Source organism: Vicugna pacos, chromosome 19 (assembly GCF_048564905.1).
Source record: "Vicugna pacos chromosome 19, VicPac4, whole genome shotgun sequence".
Classification (NCBI taxonomy): Eukaryota; Metazoa; Chordata; class Mammalia; order Artiodactyla; family Camelidae; genus Vicugna; species Vicugna pacos.
The window spans coordinates 12,616,314-12,644,114 of record NC_133005.1 but is presented as its reverse complement, the minus strand read 5'-3'; the positions used below and the strand labels follow the sequence as shown (position 1 = coordinate 12,644,114).

At 43.3% G+C, this 27,801-nt stretch overlaps 1 protein-coding gene across 1 annotated transcript in view; it reads left to right on the top strand.

Annotated features, from left to right (window-relative positions):
- The first annotated feature begins 362 nt into the window (after positions 1–362).
- LOC140687379 (uncharacterized) overlaps positions 363–27,801 on the top strand; it is a 65,692-nt gene continuing 38,253 nt past the window's right edge. The window contains exons 1-3 of the mRNA XM_072943809.1: positions 363–468; positions 875–1,151; positions 3,547–3,827. Coding sequence (XP_072799910.1) covers positions 1,079–1,151; positions 3,547–3,827 — 354 coding nt within the window. The 5' untranslated portion in view covers positions 363–468; positions 875–1,078. The remainder of the gene's footprint in view (positions 469–874; positions 1,152–3,546; positions 3,828–27,801) is intronic.

Here is a 27,801-nt window from a genome sequence, read left to right as displayed (position 1 = left end):
CAAAATCCATATGTCGAAACCTCATCTCCCAGGGTGATGATATAGGGACGCGGGGCCTTTGGGAGGTGATTAGTAGGATAAAATGAGGTCATGAGAGTAGAGCCCTCATGAATGGTATTAGTGTTCTTATACAGGGCCCCAAAGTGCTTGCTTCTCTCTCCTCTCTGGGCCATGAAGATAGTGGGAAGACAGCCATCTTCGAGCTGGCAATCCTCTCCCAGATACATTGACCTTGAAAGCCTCAGCCTTCAAACCGTAAGGAATATGCTGGTTGTTTAAGCCACCCGACACACGGTAATTTGTTACAGAATCCCAGACTGACGAAGACAGTGGGGAATGCCACTGCATTTTGCACTGATTGCCTGGAGAATGCTGAAACCCAGGGAAGTGGGCAGCACAGACGTTTACTCATTTAATCCTGCCAAAACTGTAGGGGATAGAGTCTACATTTTCCTCGCTATTTAAAAGGTAAGGAAAAAGAGGCACAAATAATAACAACGACAACGACAACGACAACGACAACAACAACAACAATAATTTGTCCAAGATTCACACAGAACTCCCTGGAGGGAGAGTGAGAATTAATACTTATGCAGGCTGGCCCCAGAGCCCCTGCTCATAACTACTAAGTCAGATCACCTTGCTTATTTAGATCAGTTTTTTTCAACTGTGATATGAGTGTACTGTGTCCAGTAACTTATAATTTCAAAATACCTCACTGTAAGGGAAACATTAGTCGCAGGCATTACAACCCACAGAAAGCTAGACATACAAAAATAACTTGTTAGGGCAAGATAACCAATAATGTTTTTAAATATTATACCTGCTGACCCTTTGCAATAAAGTGTTTATTTATAATTCTGTCTGGCTACAGAATAACATCATAATCCTGCATGTGGCTGGTGGCTCCCGTGTTGGACAGCACGGGTCTAGAGAATTTAAATGACTTGCCCAGCCTTGCCCAGGAAGCTCGTGGTGGGATCAGAGCTATAGTCTGGGACTGTTCCTTCCTATCCAACAAGTCCCTCATGGAAGTTTAGAAGCTTCTCCTTTGGTGCCCAGCTGTCTATCCGTACTTATGACATCTTGTCAGGTGCCCCGGCCTGCTCCTGAACATCAGCCAGAACCCACTTCTGCTCTTTTTTGGCCAGGTAATACCTTCTAGCAACTTCCATTGCCTTCTTGGCACCAGTTTTTACATGGAAGGGTAGTGGCTAGAGAAGGAAATGTGTCCACATGACAGGTTTTTCATAAATATAGTAGGAGTGGTCAAGGGAAGAAAACCTCAGGAATACGAGTGGAAGCAGGTCATTTAATATTCCAAATGCGTACTTTCAATGTATGTTTGTGTTTCCGAGTCCACGCTTGTTATACTCGTGCATTATAGGCCAACACATCAGGAGACAAGGATTTGGGGCAAGAAATAGCGGCTTTAATTTGTAAAGCCAGCAGAGAAGATGGTAGACCAATGTCCTGGAGAACCATCATCCCAAGTCAGAATTCAGGCTCTTCTTATATTAAAAAGGGGAAGCGGGAATGCTTGGTTGTTGCAAACTTGGTGTATGAATTCTTTGTTGTTAGAATCCTTTGTTCTTGCAGCTCTTCACCTGGGTCAGATCCGTGTAAACCTCCAACAAGCAAATGTTATTTTCTATTCTGTATCTTGTTATCTTTATACGAATGGAAAAGTGTTAATATCCTTCAAAGTCAGAGCCTTGAGAGTAGGGTCTCCTGTATATTTCAGGATCTAGGCAACATTGTTTCACAAAAGGTGCAGAAACAACAAGACTAAGCCTAGGAAACAGGGCACAGGTTTAAAGTCAAAGGAACAGATCTAATATGGAGTCAGATTTGTTCTTTCCTATTTCAGTAGTGCCATGGGGAAGGCACTGTGGGCAGCTTTCTGTAGGGTCCTGGAGGCTTTCTCTCTCAGCCTCTGTGCGCCTCTATTGAAAACCCGTCATCGCTATCTGGCCTGCTGGAAAACCAGTCCGCCTGTTTTGCCCTGAAGTTGTGTTCTGTTTATAACTCATCTCTACTCCTTGGAAAACAACTCAATAAAAACTCAGTTGGTTTCCCACCAGCCCTGAGCAGGGGTGAGGGATAGCATGTTATTATTTTATAAAAAAAATATATAAAAAAGTTTTAAAACAACACTGGGCACATAGGAGAGAGACAGTCAATGCTTCCTGGCTTAAATCGAAAATGATGACTCAGTGAGTCTATGGCTGCTGTATTTGCTGAACTAGTTACTCCTTTGCTCCATTACACATTTCTTTTAACTGAAAAAGAAATATATGCATATGGTTAAAAAAATTCAAACAGAGCAAAAAATACTCAAGTGAAAGAAGTTTTCCCTCATCCTCTGTTCTTACACGCATCCCTGGAGATGTCAATGTTTACAATCCTTTGTGTGCTTTTCCAGATATGCTATGCACATTCCCACCAATGTATGTAAATTCCTTTAAAGTTTTACTTATTTTTAACTTAAAGGGACTTAAATCCTCAAGTGGCTTCTGCCACAGTAATAGAAAAGAAGAAATCTGACTCCATATTAGATCTGTTCCTTTGACTTTAACCCTGTGCTCTGTCTCCTAGGCTTCATCTTGCTTGTAAAACAATGTTGCCTAGAGCCTAAAATATACAGGAGAGCCTATTCTGAAGGCTCTGACCTTTAAGGGTATTTAACACTTTTCCAATCATATAAAGATAACAAGTTACAGAATAGAATATAACATTTGTTTTGTTGGAGGTTTACAGGGATCTGACCCAGGGAGATAGCTGCAAGAACAAAGGATTCTAACAAGAAGGAATTCCTACACCAAGAAGTTTGCAAAAACCAAGCACATAGGAAAGCAGCCTGAATTCTGACTTGGGGAGATGGTTTTCTAGGACATTAGTTTGCCATCTAGGTCTACAGAAACTTGCTATTCCATGCCCCAACACTTGGTCTCCCAACTTACTGGCCTGTCCTGCACTGAGGAGAATGAATTTGGACTCAATAACACTTCTACTTACCTAGCAAGCTGGGCACTGGGTCTGAGGGCAGCTCTCCCACACACAGGGGCCTACCGTGAGCCCTTGATTATTCCCAGAGGTTGGGGTGTGGTTTACCCAGGAGGGATGGGGACTCTACACCAACACTCAGGCAGTCTGCTCCTTCTGGGGCTCTGACATTTTACCTCCCGCTCCCTGCCAGCCCAACACTTGGGACAGTGGAGCTAAGTCAGAGATCGTGCCTGCCTGTTTCCCAGCGTGTAAAAGGGGAATATGTACTCTTCCCAAGGTATTTCTGAGAAACAACACCTGTGGGTGCTTGGTTCCCTGAGCAACAGTAAACCTAGCTCCTTGTGGGGGCAACGGGTGTGATACCCGTAGGGTTTCTGCAGAGACCTTAGCTGGAGGGCTGCGTCAGGGACGTAAAATATGAGCTGTGGGCAATGACGGGTTAGAGAAGGGTGTATAGGCAGGACTGCTGCCTCCTTCGGGGTGCCACAAGAGGTAAAACGCTTTCTCCCCATCTCTGTTACTCCCTCCCAATTCCAGATAACTGCCTTCCCTCTGCTCCTCCTGTCCATGTGTCTCCCTCCACTTTTCCCCGCCTCCCCTCCTCCTCCCCTATTCTCCCTCCCTCGGTTCCCCTTCTCTCTCAGGACCCAGAGCGGATCGCTGGCCCTCCTGCGCATGCGCAGTTGCTGCCAGCTGGACCGCGGGTTGGAAGCTCCAGCTCCGAGCCGGGGATCGGCCCCAATGGCTTCTCAGCTCTGTCGCCCTGTAGGCCTTTGGCTCCTGCCTGGGGCCGGGGCCTCTGGCTGTGGAAGTGCAAGGTGAGGGGATATCGGGAAAGGGGTGAGGCGGCTGCGGGAGGGCGGTCGGCGTGTCACAGCCCCCCAGGGCGCCAGTCAGCGTGTGTTCAGCTGGATTGCTCGGGCCAGACCCCTCTGCCCGCGCCACCTGCCCCGGCGCCCCGGCCACAGCTGTCCAGGGTCAGTTGTGCCCCTGCCGCCTCTTGGCCCAGCCGGGCTCCCCTCAGTCCGCGGCTGGCGTCCGCTTCCCCTCTCCCGCCCGCGAGTCCTCCCCTCCCGGGCTTCCTCTCCTAGGCCACCGACTCGTCCCCACCACTGGGCGGGCTGTGTCCCGGGCGGGCGGGGTCTGCACACCCGGACGGGGCGGGCGGCTTGGGCTGGGGCTGGGGCAGGCCTCCGAGCGGGGCTGCAGCCCGCGTCCCCCACCCCGCTCTCCCTGCCCCGCGACCCCGGGGCTGCCTTCCTCTCCCTTTCCGGATCCCTGAGGTCAAGATTAGCGGCGTGAGCGTTGCTCCCTGGGCTGAGAGCCCGCGGCTGTAACGCCCAGCTTCTCCTGGTGGAGTCGGGAAAATGGAGCAGCAGTGCTGAGGGAGCTTCTGTCTCCTTGATCATTATTTCTGCCCCAGGTAAGTACCTTGAACTCTTTCAGGTGTTATGATGGCGGTGCTTGTTGATGTCACGTGTTTTTATACTGAGAGGAATTACAGTGGTGAAAGCAGGGCTTTGTTCAGTTAAAAATGAGCTGAAGGCATGAGGCTGTCTCATCCTCCATCCTTCACTCTCCCAGGGTGAAACGTGAGACCGTCGATCTTAAAAAGATACTTATAGTCCCTAACTAGTCCAGCCCAGCTATTGTGTGTTAACAGGAAGAGCACAACACGAGGCGTTGGAGACCCAGTGACACTGCACTCCTAAAGAGCTCCTGGCAAAATCTGGTTTGTTTTGTTTTTTTTTGTTTTGTTTTGTTTTTCTTAAATTGTGGGACAGACTAGTAGTATAGAGGGAAAAATAATTGGCAAGAAGGATTTTTTCATATAACAGCTTTATTGTGATATTGTTCACACACCATGAAGTCCACCCACTTAAATGTTACAATTCAGCAGCTTTTAGCATATTCACATTTGTGCAACCATTATTATTCCAGAACGTTTTCATCACATCAGAAAGACCAGTTGAAATGCATGACCTATCCACCCCTTCCCAGTGGTGGTTCTAAAGAAGTTTCTTGGCTGTTCCTGACCATGAATTAACTTGTTACATTCCATGAAATATCTAGGAGGAATTCTAATCAGAATTGCAATGAATCTGTCTATCAAAGCAGGGAGAATTAATGTCTTTATGGCATAAACTTCTTCTACACATGAATATATCTGGGACCCTATCTTTTCATCTGTCCAGAGCCAGGCCTATGGGAAATCCTCATTAATTCTTGGGTTTGTGAATGATGAGATTCAATACATCATTAGATGCAACTGTAGCCTTTCACTGAAGAGAAAAGTAACCTCGTAGAACCCAAGTGATTCTCTGATGGTTAGAATGAGTGACCGCCAGTGCTGGAGTGTTCGAGTGGACTTGGTGCTTGCAGAGTTCTCCACCACCTACAGCTAAGGGGATTACCGTGTTCTTTTACTTTTTTTTTATGGCGTTGCTTTTATTTTTACTTATTATATAAAATTATTTTTTATTGAAGTGTAGTCAATTTACCATGTTAGCTTCAGATGTACAGCAGAGATTCAGTTATAAGCTTATGCATATGTATATAAATGTTTTTCAGATTGTTTTTAGTACAACTCATTACAAGAAATTGAAAATAGTACCCTGTGCTATATAGTAGGTCCTTGTCATTTATTTTATATTTATTAATGTGTATCTGTTAATCCTCCCTTTCCTGCCTGCTAACAACAGTTTGCTTTCTATGTCCATGAGTCTATTTCTAGCAGCACCGTTTTTGCTAGCAATATATGCTGGTTGGCTCTTTTCTGTTTCAGTAATTCCATCTTATGTGTGGGCGTTTTTCTTCTGGTGGGCCTGTGTGTGGTATGCACACGTGATAATAGAGATCTGTATTTGGGAGAACTCCAGGCCTCGTGTAGTCCCTCGTATGGAGTGCCCACTGAACTGATGCTTGAACTTGGAAAAAAACAGTAAAAGTTGGAATTTCCACTATGGTTGAGACTTCCAGGTTTCTATAACCTGTTTAGCCCACCTAAATTTTGGCTGCACCCATACTGGATAATTTGGTGGAACTTCATGGTATGGTGGTGTAGAGACAGGGCCTTTTATGCTTCTTCTCTTTCCTTTTTCTAACAGTCATTTTCCTGTGCCTTCCATGTACTCCCCCAGAAGGGCCCAGGGCTGGCTTGGTGCTGCACTGAGGCAATATTTGTTAATAAGTCCCTTTCCTCATCTCTTCTGAGCCTCCATTTCCTTCTCTGCACAATGAGGGCTTAGACTAGATAAGTGCTTTTCAGTTTCTTTTAAAGCCATGTTTCCTTTGAGAAACAGAAAATGCAAATCTCTCCTCCCATCCCAACCCTTTAGATTTTGACACATCCTCCAAGGAGTCACATAGCTCTTTGTGGTAAATTGATGTGATTGTGATTCCACGTGGCACAGAAAAGACTCTTCAGAGATTGATTGCAGGGAGAGGGCAGGAAAGGGGCAGTATGTCACACTTTCTTGTGTGAGCACTGGAGCAAAGGCTTGGGTTTAAATACGGTGTCTGATGTGGCATCTCTCTAATTTTGCACAATGTGATAAACCTCTATCCATAGTTTCTTAATGTGTCAAGTTGGAGTGGTAATGTTTTAAGGCTTTTGTGAAACATTATACACATAAGCCATTTGTGTCTTGGTAGATACAAGACCTGCTAGAGAGTCGGAATTTCTTTAAAAATACATATATATTGTCCACAGCACTCTGTCTGTGTGTATTTTGAAGTTCCTGGAGGGTGAGGGTTGAGTGTAGTGTCCATTGTGGGACAGGTAGCCCATGGGTCTGTGTGTCTCAGATTTCCCCCTCCTCCCTAGTCCTCTTCCTCTCAGTCCAGGATGAAGTTCCCTAGTAGATTTACACAGAGGTCTTGTGGAAATGGCTTTTCATTTTATTGTTTCACCAAGGAGGGTTGCCATCATTATCTCTGTGGTCAGGTTTTGGTGACCTGAAGGCTATGCAATTGGGGATTTCTATTTAATAAAAAGAAAAAAAATTACAAATACAAAATTAGACCTAGGTTGGTGGCAGTGGCATTTGAAAGTGGGGACCATTAGCTTTGTTAGCTTCAGGTGCAGTGGCCTCTGGCCACGAGGACCCACCTTCATGCTCTGAAGTTGGAGGGACCAGTGGGTTCAGTGGGAATATTTACTGAGTGCATCTCATGGGCTGCGCATTGTCTTAATTGTACTGTGTGTTCCTTATTTGAGACGGTGAGCTCATTTAAACACAATAGCCTCTTTAAAATATTAGACTTTTTATTTTTAGATGTAATGTAGATTCCCATGTAGTTGTAAGAGATAATATGGAGAGGGCCTATGGACTCTTTGCCCAATTTTCTTTAATGGTTCCATCTTGCAATGTTGGGGTACTATTCATTCGTGACTCACTAACACTTTTAGGTTTGTGTTATTGCCCTCATTTCTATTTATGAATAAACTGGTGTTTAGAGAAGCACACAGGTCTCCCCAGGTCACCCACGTGGTTAGTGTAGATTTGGGTGGAACGTGGGCTTGGCATTTCCAAGCAGTACCATTATGATGGTCTGTGGCAGGGAGCAGCATTCACTTTGCTTGTTTATTCATTCATCCAACAAACATTTATTGAATAAACTCTGTGGTTCAGATGCTTTCATAGGGTTATCTGATTCTTCAGCAGTATGGAGAATCAGGTAATATTTTCTTTTTATTTTTTAATATGAGAAAAATATCTCTGAGAGGTTATAACCTCCCCAAAGGAAAAATAGCTCATAAATGAGGGATAGTACATTTGTACAGTTCCTTCTTCTTATGCAGGTGGTACCCTAGGCATTTTACATCTGCATAATTCCATAATCCAGATATATTCTTGTAACGCAAGGAGTTTTTTTTTAATTGAAGTCTAGTCAAGTTTACAATGTTGTGTCAATTGCAAGGTGGGTTTTTTTTTGAATTTTGAATTGAGAAAATATTTTTTGAGGGGGTTAATTAAGTTTATTTATTTGTTTCATTTTTCTAAAATGAGGTACTGAGGATTGAGCCTAGGTCCTTGAACATGCCAAGCACGTGCTCTACCACTGAACTGTACCCTCCTCCCCAAAGCAAGTTTTCTTACCCATTATTCTGCACCTTAGGTGTTCAAATAAATTGGCGTTGAAATCCAGATATTTTGATCCTACTATGGTTCTTTGCATTATATCCTGCTGAGGGGTGGGGAAGCAGTTCCGTTATTCATTCCTTTATTCAGCAGTTTTGAGCACCGACTGCATCAGGGCCTGCCTAGGTGGTTGGAAACAGAAAACAAGAAATGACCCTTTTCTGCAGGGGATGGAAGCCTAGACCAAAAGCCGGGTAATGTGATCTGAGCTTCAGTAGCCATGTGCAGACACTGAGGACAAACTTATCCACGATTTGCTTGGACTTCCCTTGCCTTCTGGCTGGTGCACACCAGGTCGCCGCAACCCAGTGAGGCCCACAGCCCACAGCACAGTATGCACATCGATTTACCCTCCCTTCTCGGCAGGGACTGCAACATGAGCGCCCCTGACTATGTGCAGTGTGCTGAGGACCACCAGATTCTCCCCGTTGTGGTCCAACCCGTGGGGATCATCTTAGAGAATTTCTTTTGCATCTATAATGGAATCTCCTTGGTGAGCCAAATCAGCCCGTGTGGCTCCCAGTGGGCACTCTGTGTCTACTATAGGTATCACTATGTGCCCGAGAATGGATGGAGTGACACCCAGATCCACCGCAATGTCATGGGCCTTGTCACCATTACCGACTGCCTCTTGGCCAAGACCTTCTAGAAGCTCCACGCACAGAGGAGCTGTATGACACCACGCTCTACGACTCTCAGCTCTTTGTCTTTGTGCTGTATGGGGAGGTGGCTGAGCAGCCGCACACCGACGTGGCCTTCAATCTACGAGGACTGCAGGGTGGTGGAGAAGAGGATCGAGGACTTCACTGAGTCACTCTTCATCTTGCCCAAGTCCAAGTGGCTGGATGGGGCCCCCGAAAATTCTGGGGAGAAGACCCCCCTCCTCTACATCCTATTTGAGTAGGAGGACATCGTGGGACTGGACACAGACAGCAGGCAAGTCAACCTGAAGGCCGGGCCACCCTGGCTGTGTGAAAGATTGCTTCCCTACATCCAGAATGGGATCAGCAAGGAGGAGGGCTATCTTGTAGCCAAGGCGGGAAGGAGGTGCAGCCCGCCGGTTTTCAGACGTTTAAAAGTAAATCCGCTTTTGTTTCAGAGAGATCCTTTTAGGGTTAGTGTGGACACTTACTCCCCCTTTTCAGCCAGGAAACTTGGTGGGACCCCTGGAGTTGCTGTCCAATAGAGTAGCCACAGCCACTGATGTTAGGAGTGCTGGGGAGGAGGCTGGTCTGAGCTGAGATGTGCTGTAGGTCAAATGCACATCAGACGCTGAAACTTGTCTAGTAAAAAGAATATAAAGTATCTTGTTACTTTCTATATTGATTACATGTCAAAATGATAGTATTTTACATACAGTAGAATAAGTAAGGTCTGTTCTTAAAATCAGTTATTTGTTTTTTTTTTTTTTTACATTTTAAACGTGGCAACTGGGAAACGTTATTTACATGACTCTCATTTCATTCCTGTTGGACAGCCTGTCCTGGGACAGTTTCATCCCTTTGCTTATAGATGAGACTCTGATTCCCGAGACGCAGAACGAGGTGCTGGTTGAGCTCGGGGTGGAGCCGGTGTCTCCTGCCTCCCAGGCCCAGCACCAGCACGGCTCAGGCCCTCTCCCCTGCCTGATAGCCACCATGCCAATTTAGGACATCAGAAACACTGCCAGGAGCATCTGAATGAGCTCCTTATGCAGGGAAAGGCGTGTCACGGAGAATGGGACAGAGCAGGGAAAAATTCGTCCTCACTTTGTCCCTGTGATTATGTCAAAGGCCCCACTCTGCCTTGGAAGGGCAGACGAGCTCTTCTGGGCTGCCTACCCCCTCACCCTCTACTATGTTTCCCTGTGTATCTTTCAAGCTGTCCCTCGGGCAGAAGAGGGTGAGACGTCTTTGCCGAGAGGTGGTCCCCCTTTACTGGGGAGATTGAGGGGAGCCGTGTCCCCCCCGGCCTGCGGCCTCGGGCCTTGAGTCTCGAGAGCGCTCATGGCGGTCCCACAGGAGACGGTTGGAGGACATGAAACGTGCTGCCGGGCCCGCTGTGCAGGAGGGGCTCTGTGATTGTCTGTGATACTAAGGTCAGATTCTCCTTTCTTGTTGGTAAGATGGAGGAGAAGATGCCAGAGAATTGATAAAAAGAAAATCCACACCAGTCCTGTGAATGACAGACACAGGGGATCCGTGTCCCACCTGCGTGTGGTGCCTGGCGGGCTCTTGATTAATTTTCACTTCCTCCCCGGACATTCCTCTATGGCTTAAAGAAGGGGAGAGGCATGTCGTGGCCATGATCTGTACTTGTCCTCACAGGGTCCTGTGATCTACATGCCCACACTACCCTTCTGCTCCTTGGAGATGAGGTGTCAGGTTTAGGAAACTGGGCACTGCTGAGGGCATAGCTGCCAGAACCGTGCTACACCAAGGCTGGCTCCGTTCACCTCACCTGTCACCTCCTGTTGAGCCCCAAGGCATCATTCAAGGTAGGTTCATCGGTGCAATGTAAGCAGGGACCACCTTCTCCCCCTGGACAGACTGGTGGGTGAGCTGTGGAAGCCCGGAGCCCTGCCCCAGCCCCCACGCCAGTGCCTCCTCTTTTGTCAAAGGAGGCACTGGTGACATTTTTGCTCAGCAACTGCTTGGCTTTGAGTCTGCAGACCCACCAGAGAATGCCAGCTTGTTTTTGCCTTTTGAAGTCTGCCCTTGGGATTTGGCGGAGTAGCTGGATGTGTGCTTAGCCCATAGTGGTTGACACTGTCACCATTGTTTACCCAGAACCTCGTGTACCAGGCATGGCTCCAGGCATCAAAATACAGCAGCGCATTAAACCTCCCTCCTTGTGGGTCTGTCTGTTTTGGTACCACAAGGGCTCAGCCAGCATCTGAACGTCAGTGAGATAACGCGGCCAGTGAGCTCGGGTCAAGCACGTTCTCCTCCAGTCACTTTTACTCCATAGTTGCTTTTACTATTCCACAGTCATTAATTTTTTAAACAATGCTTTGGTTCAGGAGCAGAACCTAATTCTCCCCTGTTCCTCTTGGTGGGAGTGAGTAAAATTGTCCAGCTTGAAATGTGAACACATTTTGTAGCCCAAAAGCTGTCTACACGCAACTAGGTGAAGTTTTGGTTTGGGGCTCTGACCACGTTGGGGTCCCCTGGCAGCATCGCTCCTCTCAGGCCCCTGCCTTCCCTGGATCAGGAGGTGAGGGTGGGTCTCACCGTCCCCGCGTCCCTGTCCTCATCACACTCACGTAATTTCTTGCAAATGCTGTCAGTTATTTTTGTTCTTGTGTGTTTCTTATTTTCGCTTTTCCTCTTTTCCTTTTTCTATTTTCCTTTTTCTCTTATACCACCCTGTGAGCATGTTGTTGGGTCTGAAAATGTGGGCTGTGCACACCCTGCATTGGAATAGCCAGATCGCCCTCTGTGCCATCTCCATCGCTTTAAAAAGCAAAAACTTAACAGTTGCCATGATTCATATATTATCCTAGTCATCTTCTTATTCTCTAGTTTTTTGGAATTTTTGCTCTGTTAACACATCACCCACTGGAGTTTGATACCTGTTAAGGTCCTTGCTTTGAGGAACCTGTTTGTTCCTCCTTATATTTGGTAACAAATGCTCTCTTACTAATTTTGTTTATTTGTTTTGAAGAAGAGAGATGAGGACTGATTTAGGCGGCTGCTGAGGGATTTTTTTCATGGAGTATTTAAACTTGGAATGTCAAAATCTGCAGCACCTTGCTTGATTCTGGCTTTTACACAAACGTGCTCGGCACGCGGTTCCTGGCTGTCGCTGTGTGACGTGCGTGACGGCGCTTCCTGGCCGGCGGTCACTGGTGAGGATGTGGCCAGCTCGGGGGTGAGCAGCTGCAGTGGACTCTGTTGGAGGAAACAGTCAACAGTTTTTTGTTTTTTTGGTTTTATTTTTGCATTCACCTTCCCAGAGCCTAATTTTGCATTCATAGAGGGGCAGGAGTGGGTCTAAAACCATGCCACACTTTTGTTCCCTTTATGAGGCTGGTTTTTCTAAGTATCAGGAAAACATTGCCTTGTCCTAAGGAGCTGGTTCACTTGGATCTGGTGGACACAGGGACCGCTAAAGGGGACCGTAGCTTCCTCTCTTCTTCAGCCAGTGGGCATTCAGAGCCGGGTCTGTGGTTTGCCTCAGCAGCCGTGCAGGCCTCCCTGCACCGGCCTTTACTTTTACCCCTTTTTGGCAGTTAACAGCTGACTCTGTGTCTGTTGCAGCTCATGTCCACCACTGACAGCCATGTCGTTATTTTGCGGTAGTGAGTCTCCAACACCCCTGTCAGCCGTGAAGGGACCTTGCATTCTCACCCCGACCCTGTTTCATTTCACCCAGGGGAAGGGTTTGGCCACCACCGTCATGCTGGACATGAGGCCTTGTTTCTCCTTTCATGCTCTGGTCCAAATGTGGACACTTCATCCTTCACTGACTTGGTCTCGCTTGAGACAGTCCAGACTTTCTGAAAGAGTCCATCACATTCTGGGGGGGGAACAGAACAGAAGTAAGAGTCGCAAGTAGGAGTCTAGGCTGTCTGGGTTGGCAAATGCAGGCTGGGATCTGTGATGTCTGGTCTGTGCCCTGGAAACAGGCCTTTCCCGTGGCTCCTGAGAGAAAAGGGGTCGGAGCGAGAACAGACTTGCCTGGGTTCCTACCATCCTCATCTACTCACTGACAGGAGTGTCAGCTAACTAGCAGCTCCCCCAAACCTCGGGCCCTTCAAAGCTCAGACCATGGGAGATCCTTGAGTCCCTTCTCCTGGTCATTCTTTGTGAGAATCCAGTGCCTTCTGAGGTGACCGGCAGCAGGAGATGCCTATCCCTCCAGGGAACTCCCATCGGAGGACTGTGACTCAGTGCACCTTGCTGTGAGCTTAAGGGTTTCCATCCGTGCTCCCTGCAGAACCAGACTTGAGACTGGCTTAGCGACAGAAATGACAAGACTGATTCCAGGGCAGGGCCAGGTGGAGGGAACAGTGGAAATTGAATGTGACCTCAAACACCTAGGTGGGTGTTGGGGCTGTTACTAAAATGGGGAGCCTGGGAGGTACCTGCCAGGAATCAAAGTCTAGAGTAAATGGTGGTCATAAGGCTTTTTTTTTTTTTTGACATAAGGCATTTTTAAGATGCCATTTGCCATCCAAGTTAGGACTTCCAAGAAGCACTCGGGTCTATGAGCCTGGGGCTCAGGTGAAGGAGCCGGACTAGAGATACACATTGGGATTCGTCATTCTTAGCTGGTGTTCACAGCCGTGCAAGTGGATCAGCTCATCTCAAGAGGTGCAGACTGTGGCTGGGGTGGCAGGGCTGTGCCTGGTTTGGAGGAAAGCCCAGACCATGCAGCTTTGGTGTGTCAGTCAGCGGCGTTTATGATTTACAGAGCAATGGCATTTATCCTTACGGTTCTGGGGGGTGGGCAGGGCCACCCAGGAAGAAATCTGAAGGGAGGGTTTTGGCCACGTGTGTGCATCTTGGGACGATCCAGAGGCTGCAGGGTCCACGAGGGGAAACTCCTCAGAAGCTGGAGTCACAGTGGGGAGTTGGGAGAATGTAGTCACACTCTCCTGTGAGGAAGGGAGGGAGGCCTCGGGAGTCCGCACCTTAGCGGACTCTCTTTCCCAGGAACAAAAGGCAATCAGACAGAAGATTTGAGGTGAGAAGGGATGGGCACTGGGAGAGGAGCCAACCTGGAGAAAGGTGGTTGAACAATTCTGGAATAGTCTCCCTGAAACATAGAGTTAAAAAAACCCAGACTCTTAAGAATATTGATAGTGACTGGGGAGGAGGCAGTTGTTTTTCTGGCCTCCTAAGGGTAAGGTATGTATCCGGGGATACACAGAAGAATTGGGCAGTCTGTTCCGGGGGCTTCACCCTTACCAGGGGGAACAGTGCAAGTTTAAAGGGGGAGAAGGGCAGCTGAGGGAAACTAGCCAGGCCCCGTGTCACGTACCAGTCGGCCGCCCTACTTGCATGTTGCATTCACATCCATGCCTCCCAAATGGGCGGTGGCAGCCCCGTTTTGAAGATTGAGAAGCCTTCTCAGAGGGGTTAAGGAATTGGTCCATTTAGCGGCTAGTAAATGCTGTAGCAGGATTCAAGCAGGGCCTTGTCAGACTTCAAGGGCATGTTCTCTCTACTAATTCCGGTACCTTCCCGTTGTACCTGAAATGGTGAAGTGAGTCAGTTTTGGAGCCTTTCAGAGAAAGTACGCTTTAAGTGCCTCAGGACTGTTGCACAAAGCTCAGTGTTCTTTGATGGTTCGGAAGCACCGCAGTGCTTTTTGCTCCACAGATGTAAGGTCTTACTCTTTTGACGATGGTGTGGTTGTAAATGACGTACAGGTGCAAAACCACACTTAGCAGCTTCTGAAGGGAAACTCTCCAGTTCTCCCTTCATCCGCTTTCTTCCACGGGATGTAACTGTGCTGCAGCGTAGGCCTGAGCTTTCCGTATGGAGTGAGGGTTTGATATCCAAATTTAACATAAAACAGTCAGATGGAGAAAATCGAAGATGACAATATATTTTTGGGTTTCATTAGACAAGATATACTATCTGTTAATGGCCCATAAAGCGAATGAAATTGAGTACAGAACATTGCATTTCTTACTTTCTACTGAGAGATGTCTTCCAACATAAGATTCTCTGCTTTGGAACTTCAGCTCTGCCACTAGGGCGCCTGTCATTGTGTTGGTGTGATTGCATTTACACAGTGCATGTAATCTGGGCTTCCTTAGCCCCAAACACTCCAGTGCAGAATCATAGGCTGCAGCCATCACTTAGTTATACAAATACTTCTAAAACTATATGATACCAAAAGAAAATAAATAAAAATAAAGAGATAGAGGGAGATTGCCTTTATCAAAGTTCCTTTGGATTTTAACTGCAAAGTGTTGTTGAGCAGCTCTGGTTTCCTTTGGATATGAATATATACATTTCTTTGCATGTAACTTGGATTTTAGGCTTGAACAACAAGCTCTTGTTTTCCATGAGCCACAAAAATCATAGCCAAATGACACACCTATGAAACATTTTATTCTTTTTATCTGAGACAGAATCCTTGAATTTGGGACTTGAGCTGTGATTTTGCTGTTTGCTCTTCCCACCCCTCTTGTCACCTCACTCCTTTTTCCCATGTGGCCTCCAAGAGTTCATGGTCTCAAAGGAACAGGTGGACAAATAACAGTTGGTCGCCAAGCAGTGCTGCTGTAGACGGAGCCCAGCCAAGAGCTAAAGGACATCATCAGGGAGGACTTCCTGGAACAAATTGGCTCTACATTCAGTTCTGAGGACAGAGTAAGAGTCAGCCATGAGAAGGAATCAAGAGGGTGACTCAGGAGGCAGGAGCAGCCCGGGTAGAGGCCTGGAGGCTTGTGGGGTGGGGACTCAGGGAGACTGCCCTGTGTGGTCCAGGGTGGTGGGTGACCCTGCTTTGAAGGACACTGGAGAGGGCCTAGGGGTGGAGGGCTTTGGAGGAGCTTGGTTTTTACTAGAACTGACACAGAGGAGGCAGTGAAGGGTGTCAGCAGGAAGTGACCCTTAGGAGAGCAGCTCTGCCTGTCCTTTTGAGTCCCACCCCTTCATTCTTTTATTCATAACACACGCAATTCTGAGTGTCTAGGGGAGAGGGGGTGGACCCACAGTAGTAAGCAAAATGTACTTGCTTCTTGAGAGCTTAGCAGTGTCAGAAGTTGACTTAGATTAAAATGTTCTATTAACACAGCAGGGCACCTAATCCAAAGTGCGGAGGTTGGAGGGAAGGAAGGCTTCCTTGACAAACAGTCAAAATGAGCCTGGAGGCTAGTGGGAAGTAGCAGCAGGTCACAGGGCCCCTGAGGTCACTGGGGACCTGGTACTGAGGTGAGGATAGGCAAGCAGGGTCGGGAGTGGGGCTAGAACTCTACCAGGGAGCCTCTGAAGGGTTTGAAGTGGGGGAGATGTAATCAAATTTGTGCTTTGGGAAGGCTGCCTTGGCTGTGTGTGTGTGTGTGTGTGTGTGTAGCAGGGAAGAGGGGGAGGGTGTCACCAACTGGGAGGGTCATTAGAAGACCATTCACAGGCTCGGAGGCCACCAGTGGGAGAGGGGCGTCGGGGCTGTTTGGGGACCGCAGGGGCAGTGTGGATGCCGGATTTCCTTATGGGGAGGGCTTGTTAGCGGGGTCGCTCTAGCGACACCTTGTGGCTGGAAGTAAACAGATGGAGGCCGCCAGGTGGACTTACCTCTTCTCTCCTTCCCTGCCTTGTGTGATGATCTTAGCTCTGCCAACATATGGAAAAGAAGAGCTAAGTTCCAGAGTAGCCCAGGACTTTGTTGATCTCGTTCAAGTGAGATCTGATAGGATTTAGTCTTGTGTTGAGATCTGTAGGTTAACTTAGTTAGAAACGTCCCGTCTTTTGGATTTCCATAGGGGTATTAATTCTTGATAAAGATTGCTTTCTTGGTGAGAGGAAATTTAATACAACTGATGTCTTTCTCAAAAAAAATCTTATCTTTTGTGAAATTTAATATTCAAAATAATAGGAATATTTTAAAATGATAAACTAAGGCTTTCGTGTAATTTCTTTGGTTTCTGAGTTGATGTGTAGGTAGACCCTTTGCATTACATAATAGCACATCTTTGTCAGTATTTAAAGAGCTGTTAGTGAGCGCCCTAGACCCCACTTTTGAAAGCATTATTAAAGCTTGCTCTGAAATAGTGAAGTCATATAGGTCTTTTTTGCAGAAGCCAGATAGTTGGTTTATAATCTGCAGCATAGCTCCCTTTATAAAATAATAATAGGTTCAAAATTAAGAAAGTGCAAAATAATTCATTTTTTTAAAAACTGAAACATAAATTTTCTTGTACTAATGTTGCAACTGGAAATTTCGAAAAGAAAAATCCCACTGTAATATCATCTACGTGAAATACATATATATCTGTCACGTTTGAATAGTAACTGCACAGTGGTTTTTGAAGTCAGGATCATTCCAGCTCAGATACTGGCAGTGATGGTTGCTGGTTTTCAATGGAAGAACCTAAATTTGCTTTCTTAGCTTTATTCTTTTCCTTTCCTTTCCTTTCCTTTCCTTTCCTTTCCTTTCCTTTCCTTTCCTTTCCTTTCCTTTCCTCTCTCTCTTTTTTTTTTTGGGTAGTGCGAGGGTTGAGTAGTGCTGTGCCAGCATGATTTGGGGGCAATTTGGGGGCAGATGTCGTGCAGCAGCAGTGAGATATTTCCATGCATTTTACTTTCCGGATATCACCAGGGAACATGTGTGGTTTGTGCCTGCAGGATGGGATGCTGCAGAACTCCCTGGTCCATCAATGTTATGTCTTGGAGCTGCTCCGGTCAGTGAATGATTTTCTGTGGCTTGGAGCTAATGTGATCTGATGCAGATGATCAGATGTGTAACTAAAGTACTGTTACTTGAAATAAGAGAAAAGCTAGCAAAAATGTCTCTAAAATACAGGATGAGGGAGGAGAACTGGCTGAGCTGCTTGCAGTGGGGAATATTCTCATGTGACTCCCTCACTGTGTCTCCTGTCACTCTCCCCCACAGCCCTGCACGGCAGTCCTACTGAAGCAACCATGCACTTTCTCAGAAACGCGCTGAATTTCCTTGTGCCTCTGATTGTTCACTTTTTTTTTTTTGAAAGCACATCTTGCCCTTTGCTTAAATGCCGGCCTTGCTAGTCACCACTTACACTCATTCTTCTGGACCTCGTCCATATATAGCTGCTGAATGGATGAACAAAATGTAGTATCTCCATTTAGCAGAACATTATTCAGACATAAGAGTGAATAAAAAAGAAAAAATAAATAAAGGGGAATATGAAAAATCCATCTGCTCTGGGAAGTCCACCCTGACTGCTCAACCCGGCCTTTTCCCTTTGAAACCCCATCCCTTATACCCCTCTCTACTATTTTTGATAGTATTTACCACCTTCTAATAAAGTTTAACATTTTCAAAAGAAAAGAGACATGCTGATACCACTTCAACATGGGAAAGCCTTGATAACAGCATGTTAATTGAAAGGAACCAGACACAAACGGCCGCATATTGTTGATTTCAGTGATCTGAAATGCCCAGAATAGGCTCATGCAGTGGCAGAGAGCAGATGATGGTTGCAAGGGGCTGGGTAGAGGAGGGTTGTGGAGTGACTCCTAGTGACAGGGGTGTTCAATTGGGGTGATGAAGTGTTCTGGAAATAGATGGTGGTGAGGGCTGCACAAACGTGAGTGTGCAGAAGACTGCTGAGCGCTGTCTCTGGGAGTGCCTGTTGTTGGGGCGGCTTTATTTTGTTCTCATCCTGTAATGTGAAGGGTCATCTTGTGCTGAGAACATTCAACTCCTGTGAGTGGTAAGGCTAAGAGACTTTGCAGAGTCATGTTTCTTTTTTTCCCCTTGCTGAGTGTAGGCAAAAATGGTTTAAGCCTGAGAAAGTGCTCCATATGCAGAAATGTCTTTCAGTTTTGCCTGGTGTAAAAATCTTGAGAGCTTTTTAATCGTTTAGGACAGTCTGTAGGGGGAAACAGCCCTTGAAGCCTGGGTGAGACCTGGAAGAGCCGCGCTTCCCTCCCAGACACGGGTGGGGATTTCACCCCTGTTCAGGCAGTGAAGGGCCAGACCCGTGAGCGAAGTTGACAGTCGTGAATATTTATGTGTATCCGCTGCTTCATCTTGGATATTAATTTCTAGCTGAGTCATTTTGTGGCGGCAGACTCTTCCTACATCAGGAATTTATAGTATCTACTCTTTGAGGTGAAGACCTGACAGACTTGATTATTTAACAGTCTATCTTGTATTGATATCTCAGATTCCTTTGTCAATCGCAAAACAGCAGAAATACAGACGTCCTTTAATGCCGATGCGACCTGGAGCAGGTTTAGTTTCTGTGCCTCAGTGGCCTTATCTGTGGGTGGGGAAGTTTATAACAGTGCTTCCCTCAGAGGGGCTGGTGAGAGGAGACTGAGAAGCACAAATGGAAGACTTACACGAGATGCTCATGAATGACAAAATTTAGTGCTGTCAGCCTGGTGAGGCCTCAGGGACAGAGATGTCAGAACAGAGCAGCCCTAGCCGGAGTTCGATCCGCATTGGCAGGTTTTATGATCACTATCACCACTGTGGGTTATCAGGTAGTTTTAAGACTTGGTAATATGAATTCATGAATAATGTTAAAGACTAGACAACTCAGATCCAGTTTACATAGTTCTCAAGATTTCCTGTGAGAAATGGGTATTCTTTCCCCATCTTAAATCTGAGTGGATTCTCTAAAAAAATTCCGTAGTCCTCCATCTTTTTCTTTTAATTCTCCTTTTTTTTAAAAAAAAAAGTTTTTAAATGGAGTTACTGGGGACTGAACTGAGGGCCTCATGCGTGCTGAGCACATACTCTCTCAACTGAGGTATACTCTCCCCCATAATTTTTTTAAACTTTACTTTCTTAGTATGCAGAGGTTAGAGGCCTCTAATTCTTTTTTTGGAGACTTGTCTATAAACCTGTAAATCTAAAATTAATGGACAAAATTTGGTTTATTAAAAAAATCATTAGAACTTTCTTCAATCCATTCAAAAGGAAATGCTTATTGAGTTAAAATGTTTCTCCTTTATGGTGATTTCTAATTTTTGGTCTAGCTTAACTTATTAAAAGTAATCCTCATCATCATAATGACCAAGCTTGCTGATAGTGGACACCTACCAAAGGCTAAACTGTTTTACTCATGTTTTACTTCAAAGCAGGTGTTTGACGATAGGTATCAATGTCTCCTTTTTGCAGCTGAGGGATTGAGAGGTGGGCAGCTTGTCCCAAATCAAACGCAGCTGGCGGTGCCTAGCTCGGTGCTGGAACCCAGGCTGCACAGGATGCATTCTCAATTTCTCCTCTGATCAGCCTCCCGTTGAGTGGTTTCCAGAACACCTGTGAGTCCATAAATGACCGATTTTGGCGATCTCAGCCTGATGAGGCCTTCAGAGGAGAGACACCATTGAGAATGTGAGACAGAGTGGCATAAATTAAAATTGTACATTTTCACAAATGTTGCATTCTCAGGTAATGACTTAAATAGTTTATGTTTTCTTTATTTTAGTGCTATGTAAGCACTAAAAACAAAACATTAAATATGATTATAGTGCAAAATAGGAGTGGGCTTTGAAAGTCCAATCATTGCTAATGATGTTGCTTGTTTTTCTCTAGTGGTGCTTTTTGACAGAATAATTTACAGTGACTGAATTTATTTTATGTATATAGTCTTAGTATGGAGGAAAAGTTTGTCAGTGAATATTGAAAGTAAAATCTTTACTCTTTTCTTTCCTGATGATAAATATGTACGTTGTTTCCATGGCTTAAGTATATTTCCTCATTTGTGAAATTTGAGTGATGCCGTTTACCGTGTCTGACTGTGAGAGGTAGATGACTTGTATACAAAGCATCCAAGAGCTGCTTAATAAAAATGTGCTGTCACAATGACAGATAGTTTAGAAGGATCAACTGTGAATACTAAAGAGGGTGGCTTGTTTCTGATGCATATTCAATATGGATATATATGAATATGGCTTAAAGTAACAAGGATTCAGGGTTTTGTGTGTGTGTGTGCGTGCAGTATGAAGTTTTAATGAAATCTGTATCATTCTATTGAGACAGGGAGTAGTTAAATTGACTTAAGCAGACGACCTTGAAGATTATTTACACAGAATGTGTATTGTTACAACTCAGTGTACATGCTGCCGTGTAACTATACACTCAGAAATTTAAATTCGTAGGAATCTGACCAGAAGCATTAAGTTTAGAAAAATCCACATTGATCATTTTCAGGGAATAAGCTTCTCTCTTTTGTGATTAAAGAAAATTTTGATTTATTTTTCTGCACTCTTAATAGGTTTTAAAATATCAAAACATTGATTTGACATGTCAGCTTTTTTAATAGAAAAAAGCTCATGCTGTTTTAATATGTAAATAAATGTTTTTGTATTTCAATACACTTCTATGACTTCCTGGCTCTTTGAGAAGTATTTTGCAAGATACTTAGATTACCTACTGTTGGAAAAAATACAGACATGACATTTATGAATATAGGGCTAGTACAGGTCTGTTGGTTTTTGCTACAGTGCAAGACATGAGGACTAGGAGAGCTTTGCTGCTGATGGCCAGGAGGACAGATCCCAGATCTCAGTCTCCCCTCCTGTAAAATGAAGTGGCTGGACTGGATTCTTTCCTCTTCAAAGATGAGTTTCCATGAGCCTGTGTCTTTTGTATATATTCAGGAGTATTAGCAATATCTGATTAAATACTGAATACCACTCCCTTTCCTGAAGCGAAGTGCAGTATGTGCTACATAAGCTTTTAGTTATCTGATTCTTGTTTCTGATCCACAGGCAATTTTTGTGTTGCATCTTTCCAGGCAACCTGGAAGGCCTTTTAAGCCATAGGTGGCGCTGTTGCACTTTCTTACAGTCTTAACTTTCCTGTTTGTAAAGGAAGTCTTAAACAACGTTATTTTTTTTTATTCCTTTGCTTAGTGCTTCAGGGTAGCAAATTGTCCATTATGTCTGACTACCTGGAAATATTATTCTGCTTATGTCTTAGTTTTATTCTGTGATCTCGCTGTGAACATTTCAGACTTCCTGTGCAAACAGTGGCAACATCGGACTTTTCTTTTTTTTTTTTTTACATTTTTTATTGATTCATAATCATTTTACAGTGTTGTGTCAAATTCCAGTGTTCAGCACAATTTTTCAGTCAATCATGGACATATACACACTCATTGTCACATTTTTTTCTCTGTGATTTATCATAACATTTTGTGTATATTTCCCTGTGCTATACAGTGTAATCTTGTTTATCTATTCTGCAACTTTGAAATCCCAGTCTATCCCTTCCCACCCTCTACCCCCCACCCCGGTAACCACAAGTCTGTATTCTCTGTCCGTGAGTCTATTTCTGTCCTGTATTTATGCTTTGTTTTTGTTTGTTTGTTTGTTTTGGTTTTTTAGATTCCACATATGAGCAATCTCATATGGTATTTTTCTTTCTCTTTCTGGCTTACTTCACTTAGAATGACATTCTCTAGGAGCATCCATGTTGCTGCAAATGGTGTTATGTTGTCAGTTTTTATGGCTGAGTAGTATTCCATTGTATAAACATACCATATCTTCTTTATCCAGTCACCTGTTGATGGACATTTAGGCTGTTTCCATGTTTTGGCTATTGTAAATAGTGCTGCTATGAACATTGGAGTGCAGGTGTCATCCTGAAGTAGATTTCCTTCTGGATACAAGCCAAGGAGTGGGATTCCTGGGCCATATGGTAAGTCTATTCCTAGTCTTTTGAGGAATATCCACACTGTTTTCCACAGTGGCTGCACCAAACTGCATTCCCACCAGCAGTGTAGGAGGGTTCCCCTTTCTCCACAGCCTCTCCAGCATTTGTCATTTTTGGATTTTTGAATGACGGCCATTCTGCCTGGTGTGAGGTGATACCTCATTGTAGTTTTGATTTGCATTTCTCTGATAATTAGTGATATTGAGCATTTTTTCATGTGCTTTTTGATCATTTGTATGTCTTCCTTGGAGAATTGCTTGTTTAGGTCTTCTGCCCATTTTTGGATTGGGTTGTTTATTTTTTTCTTATTGAGTCCTATGAGCTGCTTATATATTCTGGAGATCAAGGCTTTGTCGGTTACATTTGCAAAAATTTTCTCCCATTCCATAGGTTTTCTTCTTCCTTTACTTCTGGTTTCCTTTGCTCTGTAGAAGCTTGTAAGTTTCATTAGGTCCCATTTGTTTATTCTTGCTTTTATTTCTTCTAGGAGAAAATTTTTGAAATGTATGTCAGATAATGTTTTGCCTATGTATTCCTCTAGGAGGTTCATTGTATCTTTTCTTATGTTAAAGTCTTTAATCCATTTTGAGTTGATTTTTGTATATGGTGTAAGGGAGTGTTCTAGCTTCATTGTTTTACATGCTGCTGTCCAGGTTTCCCAACACCATTTGCTGAAGAGACTGTCTTTTTTCCATTGTATATTCTTGCCTCCTTTGTCGAGATGAGTTGACCAAAAGTTTGTGGGTTCATTTCTGGGCTCTCTATTCTGTTCCATTGGTCCATATGTCTGTTTTGGTACCAATACCATGCTGTCTTGATGACTGTAGCTCTATAGTATTGTCTGAAGTCTGGGAGAGTTATTCCTTCAGCCTCTTTCTTTCTCTTCAGTAATTCTTTGGCAATTCTAGGTCTTTGATGGTTCCATGTAAATTTTATTATGATTTGTTCTAGTTCTGTGAAATATGTCCTGGGTAATTGGATAGGGATTGCATTAAATCTGTAGATTGCCTTGTGCCTTGTGACCTTTTTAACAATATTGATTCTTCCAATCCAGGAGCATGGAATATCTTTCCATTTTTTACAGTCTTCTTTAATTTCCTTCATCAGTGGTTTATAGTTTTCTGTGTATAATTCTTTCACCTCCTTGGTTAGATTTATTCCCAGATATTTTATTACTTTGGGTGCTATTTTAAAGGGGTGTTTCTTTACTTTCTTTTTCAGTTGATTTATCATTAGTGTAAAGAAATGCAACTGATTTTTGAACGTTAATTGTGTAACCTGCTACCTTGCTGAATTCTTCAATCAGCTCTAGAAACTTTTGTGTGGACCTTTTAGGGTTTTCTATATATAGTAACATGTCATCAGCATATAATGACACTTTTAACTCTTCTTTTCCAATTTGGATCCCTTTTATTTCTTTCTCTTGCCTGACTGTTGTGGCTAGGACTTCCAGGACTATTTTGAATAGGAGTGGTGATAGTGGGCATCCTTGTCTTGTCCAGATTTTAGTGGGAAGCTTTTGAGATTTTCACCATTGAGTACTATGCTGGCTGTAGGTTTGTCATATATAGCTTTTATTATGTTGAGATATGTTCCCTCTATCCCCACTTTGGCGAGAGTTTTTATCATAAATGGATGTTGAATTTTATAACATGTTTTTCTGCATTGATTGAGATGATCATGTGGTTTTTGTCCTTTCTCTTGTTGATGTGATGTATTACATTGATTGATTTGTGTATGTTGAACCAGCCTTGTGTCCCTGGGATGAACCTCACTTGGTCATGATGTATAATCTTTTTTATGTGTTGTTGAATTCTATTTGCTAAAATTTTGGTAAGGATTTTGGCGTTTATGTTCATCAGTGATATTGGCCTATAATTCCCTTTTTTGTGTAGTGTCTTTGCCTGGTTTTGGTATCAGGGTGATGGTGGCTTCATAGAATGAGTTTGGGAGAATTCCCTCCTTTTCAATCATCTGGAAGAGTTTGAGAAGGGCTGGTGTGAGTTCTTGTTTTATGTTTGGTAGAATTCCCTGGTGAAGCCATCCGGTCCTGGACTTTTATTTGTAGGGAGGTTTTTAATTGCTATTTCTATTTCCTTTCTAGTGATTGGATTGTTCAAGTGTTCAGTTTCTTCTTGATTCAGTTTTGGTGGACAGTATGTTTCCAGAAACTTGTCCATCTCCTCTAGGTTATCCAGTTTGTTTCCATATACTTTTTCATAATATTTTCGTATGATATTCTATATTTCTATTTTGTTTCTTGTAATTTCTCCATTTTCCTTTCTTATTTTGCTAATTTGTGCTCTCTCTTTTTTCTTTTTTATGAGTTTGGCTAGAGGTTTGTGGACTTTATTTACTTTTCCAAAAAAACAGCTTTTGATCCTGTTGATTTTTTCTATGGTCTTGTTAATCTCTATTGTATTTAATTCCTCTCTGATCTTTATTATTTCCTTCCTTCTGCTGCTTTTTGGGGCTTTTTGTTCTTTTTCTAATTCATTCAGGTGTTGGGTTAACTTGTTTATTTGAGATTGTTCTTTTTTGAGGAAGGCCTGTATTGCTATAAGCTTCCCTCTTAGCACTGCCTTTGCTGTCCCATAGGTTTTGAGTGGTTGTGCTTTCATTATCATTTTTCTCAAGGTATTTTTTAATTTCAGCTTTGATTTCCTCATTGATCCATTGTTTTTTCAATAACATATTGTTTAATGTCCATGCTTTTCTTTTTTTCTCTTTTGTTTCTCTGTTGTTGATTTCCAGTTTCATGGCATTGTGGTCAGTAAAGATGCTTGAGATAATTTTTATCTTCTTAATATTGTTGAGGTTTCTTTTGTGCCCAAGTACATGATTGATCCTGGAAAATGTTCCATGTGCACTTGAAAAGAATGTATATTCTATTTTTGGGGGGTGTAAAGCTCTGAAAATATCCACCAAGTCTAGTTTTTCTATTATAGTATTTAATTCCTCTGTTGCCTTGTTTATTTTCTGTCTGGAAGATCTGTCTTGTGATGTTAATGCAGTGTTAAAATCTCCAACTATGATTGTATCCCCATCAATATCCCCCTTTATCTCTGTTAGTAATTCTTGTATATACTTATGTGCTCCTATATTGGGTGCATATATATTAACGAGTGTAATGTCTTCATCTTGTATCACTCCTTTAATCATTATAAAATGTCCCTCTTTATCTTTATTTATGGCCTTTGTTTTAAAGTCTATTTTGTCTGAAATCAGTACTGCAACACCTGCTTTTTTGCCTTTTCCATTTGCATGGAATATCCTTTTCCATCCTTTCACTCTCAATCTATATGTATCCTTCTCCCTAAAGTGGGTCTCTTGTATGCAGCATATTGAAGGTTCTTGCTTTATTATCCACTCTGCCACTCTATGTCTTTTGACTGGAGCATTTAGTCCATTAACATTTACAGTAATTAATGATAGATGTGTGTTTATTGCCATTTTGAACTTATCTTTGCAGTTGGATTGATATATCCTCTTTGTTCCTTTCTTCTTCCTTATGTGGTTTGGTAATTTTCCTTTCTATTATCATGGATTTTATTTAATTTTTGTGACTCCCTTGTAAATTTTTGTCTTGTGGTTACCCTTTTTTGTAAATCTATTAACCTATACCCGTTTTTATTAAACTGATAATAACATGAACTCAAACCCATCCTTCTGTTAAAAAAATTTAAAAAAGAAAAAAAAAGATTCTATATTTCCCTGCCTCCATCTCCCACTCTCAGTGATTTGTATGTCTTCTTTTATAATTTCGTGTTTTCTTTATTTGTAATTCATGGGTTATCACCTTTCCAGCTGTACGTTTCTCATTTCTGTAGCATCCTGCTGCTTTTCAATTTAGAATAGCCATTTCAGTATTTCTTTTAGCATGGGTTTAGTGTTGCTAAACTCCTGCAGCTTTTTTTTTTGTCTGTGAAACTCTTTATTTCTCCTTCTATCCTAAAGGATAGCCTTGCTGGATAAAGTATCGTAGGCTGCATCTTTTTTTCATTCAGGGCTTTGAATATATCTTGCCACTCCCTTCTGGCCTGTAGTGTTTGTGTAGAGAAATCAGCTGAGAGTCTTATGGGGGTTCTCCTGTAATTCACTCTTTGCTTTGCTCTTGATGCCTTTATAATCATTTCTTTATCCTTGACTCTGGCCATCTTGATTATGATATGTCTTGGTGTGGGTCTATTTGGGTTCTTCCTGTTTGGGACCCTCTGAGCTTCCTGTACTTGTATATCTGATTCCTTCTTTAAGTTTGGGAAGTTTTCAGTGATGATTTCTTCAAAAACCTTTTCAATCCCCTTTGATCTTTCTTCCCCTTCTGGGACCCCTATTATGTGAAGATTGGGATGCTTTATATTATCCCATAGGTCCCTTATGCTATTATCATTATTTTTTATTTGCTTATCTTGTAGTTCTTCTGAATGGGTGCTTTCTGTTGCCCTGTCTTCTAGATCACTAATTCGTTCCTCTGCATTAACTAGTCGGATTTGCACAGCTGTTAGATCATTCCTCATCTCTGTCAATGAGTTTTCCCATTTTGCTTGGCTCTTCTTTATAGCTTCAATTTCATTTTTGACATATTTTATTTCTCTAAGCACTATCTCTTTTAATTCCTTCAGCAATTTGACCACTCCTTTTCTGAAATCTTGATCTAGTTGGCTATTGAAGTCTATTTCATTGAGCTTTCTTTCAGGGGATTCCTCTTGTTCTTTTAATTGGGAAAGGTTTCTCTGCTTCTTCATCTTGCACATACCTCTCTGGCATTGTGGTTTATGGAGTATCAGTTGTCTATTTTGGATCTTAAGAATTTTATCTATCTAATGCCTATTTAGGAATAGAACTTAGAAAAAAAAGAAAAAAGAAAAAAAGAGAAAAAAGAGAAAAAAATAAGAGCGAGAGAGAAAGATTTTTAATAGAAGGGAGAAAGAGGGTTTGAAAACATTGTATAATGAATAATAGAAGAGCGGGTTGAAGTAGAGTATTAATCGGGTGGAGACGTCCTTTTAAAACCTTTAAAAAATAAAAAAGGGGGGTGGGGAGATGAATATATGTGTTTGAAGCCTGTGTCTAATCAATAACAGGACATCAAAATCCAAGAGAAATAGAAATGAATTAAGAAGTAAAAATTAAGAGAGTAATTGAAAATAGAACAGGTAAAAACAGATTAAAAACAAAACAAAACAAAACAAAAACAAAAAACAAAAACCAAAAACCAAAAAACAAAACAAAACAAACAAAAAAAAAGGGTTGTTGTCGTTGTTCTCCTGGAGTCTGTGTGCTTTTAATGTGAAGTCCTTCTGTCTTCGTCCTGTTTTGGAAGCTCAGCTTGTTT